The sequence below is a fragment of the Peromyscus maniculatus genome, chromosome 9 (genome assembly GCF_049852395.1).
Source record: "Peromyscus maniculatus bairdii isolate BWxNUB_F1_BW_parent chromosome 9, HU_Pman_BW_mat_3.1, whole genome shotgun sequence".
Classification (NCBI taxonomy): Eukaryota; Metazoa; Chordata; class Mammalia; order Rodentia; family Cricetidae; genus Peromyscus; species Peromyscus maniculatus.
The window spans coordinates 4,794,420-4,800,811 of NC_134860.1; the positions used below are offsets into that span (position 1 = coordinate 4,794,420).

Below are 6,392 nucleotides of genomic sequence, written 5' to 3' on the forward strand. Positions count from 1 at the left end.
TGACATTTAGGATCATTGTATGGTAGTGCCTGGTTGGATTTCATCTGCCCGGAGCTTTCGGGGGTAAGAATAATGTCCATTGTAGACTGGAGGGAACTGAGCTAGGTCTAACAGAGACCAACCTCTGACCCACATCTACCACTGCCCCCTCAGGCTTAGGGTCCCTGCATGTGCCGAGGTAATGCGGCCATTAGGAATACTGAACGACTTTCCAAGGGAGCCTCGCCCTCTTCCTCACAGCTTAACAGCTGAAGTGGACTTTGCCCCTCTCCCCTCAGATGGCAGTCAGCTGCCCAGTTCCCGTCTTAGGCAGAAGCTCTCTCTAGACCTTGAGCAGCAAGCATGGTCCCCTGGTCCTTCCTGGGCCCATACCCTGCCTCGCTTTGCCCCTTTACTAAGTGTCTCAGGGCTGGGTGGAGGACCAGGGCATCAGCAAAACTCTGACATATCAGCTCCCGGATCTCCTCAGCCTCCGAGTCTCCCCTGTGAACCAGAGGTGGCTGCTTACTGTGAGAAAATGCCTCCAAGCAACAGACAGGAAGTTTCTGCCCTACCAGTGTGCCGAGATGGAAAATGTATTTCCACTGGAATCCAGGGGTAGAAGAGAAAGATAAACAAGCTCAGAGCATCCACCCTGGTTCAGGGCCCTCCCTTTCCTCAGAGATTTCCCCTCCCACCCCTGCCCTGGGATGGGTTCTTATAGTCAGCCTGCCCAGACCGTCACACACATCCCAGGGTTCTTGTTCATAAACAGTGTGTGGACACAGTGCCAGTGCCTCCCACCTGCAAGGGAGCAGCTGTTCCCAAAAGCATGGGGTACCCCCAGCTGTCTGCTTTCACCAGGGCTGCTGCCCATCATTTCCAAGAATAAACACCAGCTAGTGGCTGCGTGGATCTGAATCATCTGGGAGCTTCCAGAGCAGGGGAGTGACGGCCCGGGACAGACAAGCAGGTTATATAAGTTCCTGAGGGTTGGACTTCACACAGATCTCTTCCTGTGGCTGCTGCCTGCCAGAGTTACCTACAGAGAACTCGCTTGGCATCTACCATGTCCGAGGTAAGAAGGCCAGTTGGTGCCAAGGGAGCTGGGAAGGAGCAAGTCTGGACACTAAGTGGTGGTGTCTGCTTTGAACTAAAAGCCAAGCCTAACGGGGCTCTGCAGCCCTGTCAGAGAGGACACCCTGGGTCCCACCAGGCTCTGCTGAATGGCCTTGGTTGTCCCACAACTTGTTGTGAGGTGTTGGGGGACTACTTACATAGAACTGTGTGTGCTTTTGTATGTGTCCGAGGGAGCCGATTCTGATAGCTTAGCGTGTCCGGTTATGTACATTTGTAATCTGGAGGAAGGGTGAGGGAGGGTGGCTGTGCCTATAGGTCACAGCGCTGTGACCTTCTGTCTCCCTAGCAGGGTGTGTCTCTGGGCAGGCCCAGGTTTCCCTGGGAGCCCAGCCCAGGCTGAGTGAGGGAAGCCCTGCACCTGCCTGCTGGGCTTAAGAAGGACTAAGGCCTCCAGCTCACAGGCGCCAGGGGTTAAGGGGAAGGGGAAGCAGAGTTTGGCTTTTTCAGCTCTGCTGGGACAGACAGAACAGCAAGGTTGTCCTAGCCGCTTGCTCCATGGCTGTCTACCCCATCTCCTTTCCAAACACAATAATCAAAACTACCAGTGTTTTTGGTTTGGGGAAAGTGGGACAATCCTTACTGGACTCTTTGCTACCCAGTGAACAGGTCTTAGGACTCACCAGATTCCCTAGGGCTGCTCAGCCTTGAAGTCCATCCTTTTCCCCTCTGCCCAGTTTGGCCAGACAAACAGGCCAGCATGAGGATGCAGTGGCCATCACCCCCAGGAGCTCTCTGTGGGCCAAGGTCAGGTGTCCAAGTCAGACCAAGAGGGCAGGGGGACCTGCAGAGGGTGGGAAAGGACTGGCTTTGAATTGACGGGTTCAATGATCTGCAGAGATGAACCCCTGCCAGAGTTGGAGGGGTTCATCTCCAGGCCTCAAGTTGTAAGGCTCTGGGCTTTCCAAGGTTGGCACCTCTGAAGGCCCCATCAAGAAGAAGCGTCCCCCCGTGAAGGAAGAAGACCTGAAGGGGGCCCGAGGGAACTTGGCCAAGAACCAGGATATCAAGTCTAAGACATACCAGGTCATGCGGGACTGTGGTGAGTGTACTCCGGGTGGGTCGTGGGGGCCGTGGTGAGTGCACTCCGGGTGGGTCCTGGGGGACCGTGGCGAGTGTACCCTGGGCGGGTCGTGGGGGACCGTGGTGAGTGTACCCCGGGTGGGGCGTGGGGGACCGTGGCGAGTGTACTCCGGGTGGGTCGTGGGGACCGTGGCGAGTGTACTCCGGGTCCTGAGGGACCGTGGCGAGTGTACTCCGGGTCGTGGGGACCGTGGCGAGTGCACTCCGGGTCGTGGGGACCGTGGCGAGTGCACTCCGGGTCGTGGGGACCGTGGCGAGTGCACTCCGGGTCGTGGGGACCGTGGCGAGTGCACTCCGGGTCGTGGGGACCGTGGCGAGTGCACTCCGGGTCGTGGGGACCGTGGCGAGTGCACTCCGGGTGGGTCGTGGGGGACCGTGGCGAGTGTACTCCGGGTGGGTCGTGGGGGACCGTGGCTAGTGTACTCCGGGTGGGTCGTGGGGACCGTGGCTAGTGTACTCCGGGTGGGTCGTGGGGACCGTGGCGAGTGTACTCCGGGTCGTGGGGACCGTGGCGAGTGTACTCCGGGTGGGTCGTGGGGGACCGTGGCGAGTGTACTCCGGGTGGGTCGTGGGGGACCGTGGCTAGTGTACTCCGGGTGGGTCGTGGGGACCGTGGCGAGTGCACTCGGGTCGTGGGGACCGTGGCGAGTGTACTCCGGGTGGGTCGTGGTGAGTGCACTCCGGGTCGTGGGGACCGTGGCGAGTGTACTCCGGGTGGGTCGTGGGGACCGTGGCGAGTGCACTCCGGGTGGGTCGTGGGGGCCGTGGCGAGTGTACTCCGTGTGGGTCGTGGGGGACCGTGGCGAGTGTACTCCGGGTCCTGAGGGCGTGGCGAGTGCACTCCGGGTCCTGAGGGACTGTGGCGAGTACTCCAGGGCACGCGGCAGGACTGCAAACAGAAGCATCTCCCAGTGGGAGCTGAGAGGTGTTGAGAGTTTCTGGGATCAGAGGGGCTGCCCTGGCATGGGGAGCCTTGCCCCTGAGAAACCCAGTGTAGGCCCTGATTCCTCTCTCCACCTCTTCTGCCCACAGAGCAAGCTGGCTCAGCTGCCCCATCCGTATTCAGCCGCAACCGCACGGGCACCGAGACAGTCTTTGAGAAGCCCAAAGAGGGGCCTGCCAAGAGCGTCTTTGGCTGAGAAGTGTGCACCGCGCCACTCCACACACCCGGACACAGGAGCCTCTCCCACGGGCTGGCGCTCTCTCTCTCTCTCTCTCTCTCTCTCTCTCTCTCTCTCTCTCTCTCTCTCTCTCTCTCTCTCTCTCTCTCTCTCTCTCATGCTGGAAGATGACTTTTCCCTGCTGTCTCTGGAACCGTCCTGACTCCCCACAACCCTACCCCTTCTTTACCATCCCCTTGGAAACACCAATAAAGAGGGCGCCCGAGTGGCTCCAACCTTGGGAAGGTGTCAGTTGGTCAGTGGCCACGGCCACTAACTGCAGAGGAAGAGAGGGCAGGGCAGTGTGGGGATAGGACACGTTCAGTGTGCCCTTCCTGGGCTCTGCGTGCTGGCTTTCCGGGCTGCTGAGATGTGCTAGAAAGACGCGCTGACACAATACAGACCTGATGACTGTACGCCTCTCTGCTCGCTCTCTCTCTCTCTCTCTCTCTCTCTCTCTCTCTCTCTCTCTCTCTCTCTCTCTCTCTCTCTCTCTCTCTCTCTCTCTCTCTCTCTCTCTCTCTCTCTCTCTCTCTCTCTCTCTCTCTTTCCCCCAGAGACTTTTTCTAACAGCCCTGGCTGTCCTGAAACTTGCTCTGTAGCCCAGGCTGGCCTTGAATTCACAGAGATCTGCCTGCCTCTGCCTCCCGAGTGCTGGGATTAAAGGCGTGCGCCACCACCACCCAGGTTCTGTTCTCCTTTCTAATCCTCCACTTCGGGCCTGGAGAGATGGCTCCACAGTTAAAGTACTTGCTGTTCCTGCGGAGGACCCTAGTTCAATTCCCAATAGGCACATGTGGCTCCCAACCATTGAACTCTATCACCCTCTTCTGGCCTCTGTGGACATTGCATACATGTGGTACACCTGAAGTCAAATATTCATATACCTTAAAATAAAATTTAAAAAAAATTAAAGCTAGCCCCTGGTTTCCCATCATATGCAACAGGAGAGTTGAGTTGATGCTTATTTCATAAAGCAGGTCACAGTGACACTTCTCAGAGTTAAGTCTTTGGAGGCCTAGCTCCCTCTGCCTGCCACAGAAGCCACTGGTCCTCAGCGCCCAGCCCCTTCCACCTTGTTAGGCTGCTGCTTTACTGTGTGTCTCCATCTCAGAGACAAAACTAGGTGTGGTTCCTCTGGCCAGTGCTAGTGAGTGTCCTGGACTCTCACCCACCACGCTCTCTGTGCCCAGCATGTTGTCTGGGTTGTGAGAATACCAGGTGCCTAGCTGTGTGTGACCTCTTCAGACCTGTGTCCTGTGTCTGCTGTGTCAGAATGAGGAGACCAAGTGCCTGCCAGCTGGGATGCTGACACACCCACAGGTCTGTAGACCACAGTCAGGCTAATCCTGGCTCCCTCAGAGCAGGGCCTGGCTTGTGGATGACTTCTGCTGGGAAGCCCCTTGTGTGCCCTGGGCAGGTAGAACTTTCTCAGGGCATTTCTCATGACCTAGCCAGCCTGGCCTTATATAGCTCTGGCTCCAGGCTGGGCCTTATGCTCTGTGTCCCAGAGGAACAAACCTTTTCTGGGGACAGAACCTGTATTTGCTCACTGGATCTCTTTTTTTTTTTTTTTTTTTTTTTTGGTTTTTCGAGACAGGGTTTCTCTGTGTAGCTTTGCGCCTTTCCTGGGACTCACTTGGTAGCCCAGGCTGGCCTCGAACTCACAGAGATCCGCCTGGCTCTGCCTCCCGAATGCTGGGATTAAAGGCGTGCGCCACCACCGCCCGGCCAAGGGAAGGTTTTAATGGAAGCAACAGAAATTGTTCCCAAGCCTATGATACCCTGTCCTAGGGCCAGAGAGCAAGCGTTGACGAAACTGCACTAGTGACAGACAGCACACCAGCAGCTGGCCACCACCGCCCGGCTCAGCACTCCAACTTTATCAAGGACATCTCGAGAAGAGCCTCTACCAGCACTTAGGTAACACTCTCATGGTTCTGCTGTGACCAAGTCAGGCCACCACTCTACATGTACACAACTTTGAGGACCCTGCGCAGCTGGCTCCTGTGTGCCCCACCTTCCTGCAGAGAATGTCCAACATCACAGCTCTAGGCTGAGGGTATGCGTCTTTACAACTCTTGGGTGTTGTCAAATTGCAGACCTGTTTGGGGGTCTGCAGAAGCTTTAGTGACTCCATCTTGGTCTGATGAATCAAAAATGCATACTTATTTTGCTCAGCTTTACTGAAATAGGACAAGCAGGATGTTTTGCCAAGAGAAACAGCACACGTTACCTCCTTGAAAACAGGGAAGTGGTTTAACTGTTCCTCACCTTGAACCCAAGCTACTTTGAGATAAAGAAGTCTGTAACAACGTGGCATTCTTTGCTGATGCTCCTTTGCCCGTCTCTGAGCTGTGTATAAGCACTGGGCTGCAGTATTCACTGACAGTCCTCCCGAATCTGTCCCATGTCTGTCTTGTCTTGGTCCTCACACCCCGTTCAGATGCTGTTAGACGGTCGACTGTTCTGACAGGTCTGTCTACGTGGCTTGAACCTAAAGTTTGGTTGCAGTAATAGGAACCAAACAGCAGCCTTGAACCAGAAAGCGAACAGAGGCTCCTGGCCCAGCATCTTTTGCTCCAAAAAGTGTATATCCTTGTTGGTGTCCTCAGACACCTCTAGGCCTCTTGAGGTTTCAGGAAACCGCAGGCCTGCCTACCTGGCTAGTAAGGCCCTGTCTCTTCCAGGAAGCCACCTAGGGTGTCCTTCCAAGCCCTAGTCTTCCTAGTGACGCCTGCATTTCCTCCCAGGCCAGACTCATGAAGAGCAGACTGGCCTCATTGCTGGATGCCTCTGGCCCTACGAAGCTTGGTGGATGACCTTTGTAAGGTTGTGGTTCCTGAAAATCTGGACCTTGCAGAAGGGGAGCTAATACCCAGCCCGATCCTGAGCCTGCCTTTCCTCAGGGTATGCCCTGCTGTGAGCCAAGTTCACTGTACATAGGTCATCTGTCTTCTTATCTGAGGCCTCAGGGATTTTTGGCTTGGAAACCCCATTTCCCAGAACTTGCGCCATTGTGGGCAGGACACC

At 56.1% G+C, this 6,392-nt stretch overlaps 1 protein-coding gene across 1 annotated transcript; it reads left to right on the plus strand.

The window, feature by feature from the left end:
* Positions 1-717: 717 nt before the first annotated feature.
* Mustn1 (musculoskeletal, embryonic nuclear protein 1) lies at positions 718-3,600 on the plus strand. Its single transcript, XM_042284512.2, has 3 exons — positions 718-1,057; positions 2,026-2,158; positions 3,232-3,600. The coding sequence occupies exons 1-3, from the start codon at positions 1,049-1,051 to the stop codon at positions 3,336-3,338; spliced, it is 249 nt and encodes an 82-aa protein (XP_042140446.1). The 5' UTR covers positions 718-1,048; the 3' UTR covers positions 3,339-3,600.
* Positions 3,601-6,392: the final 2,792 nt, after the last annotated feature.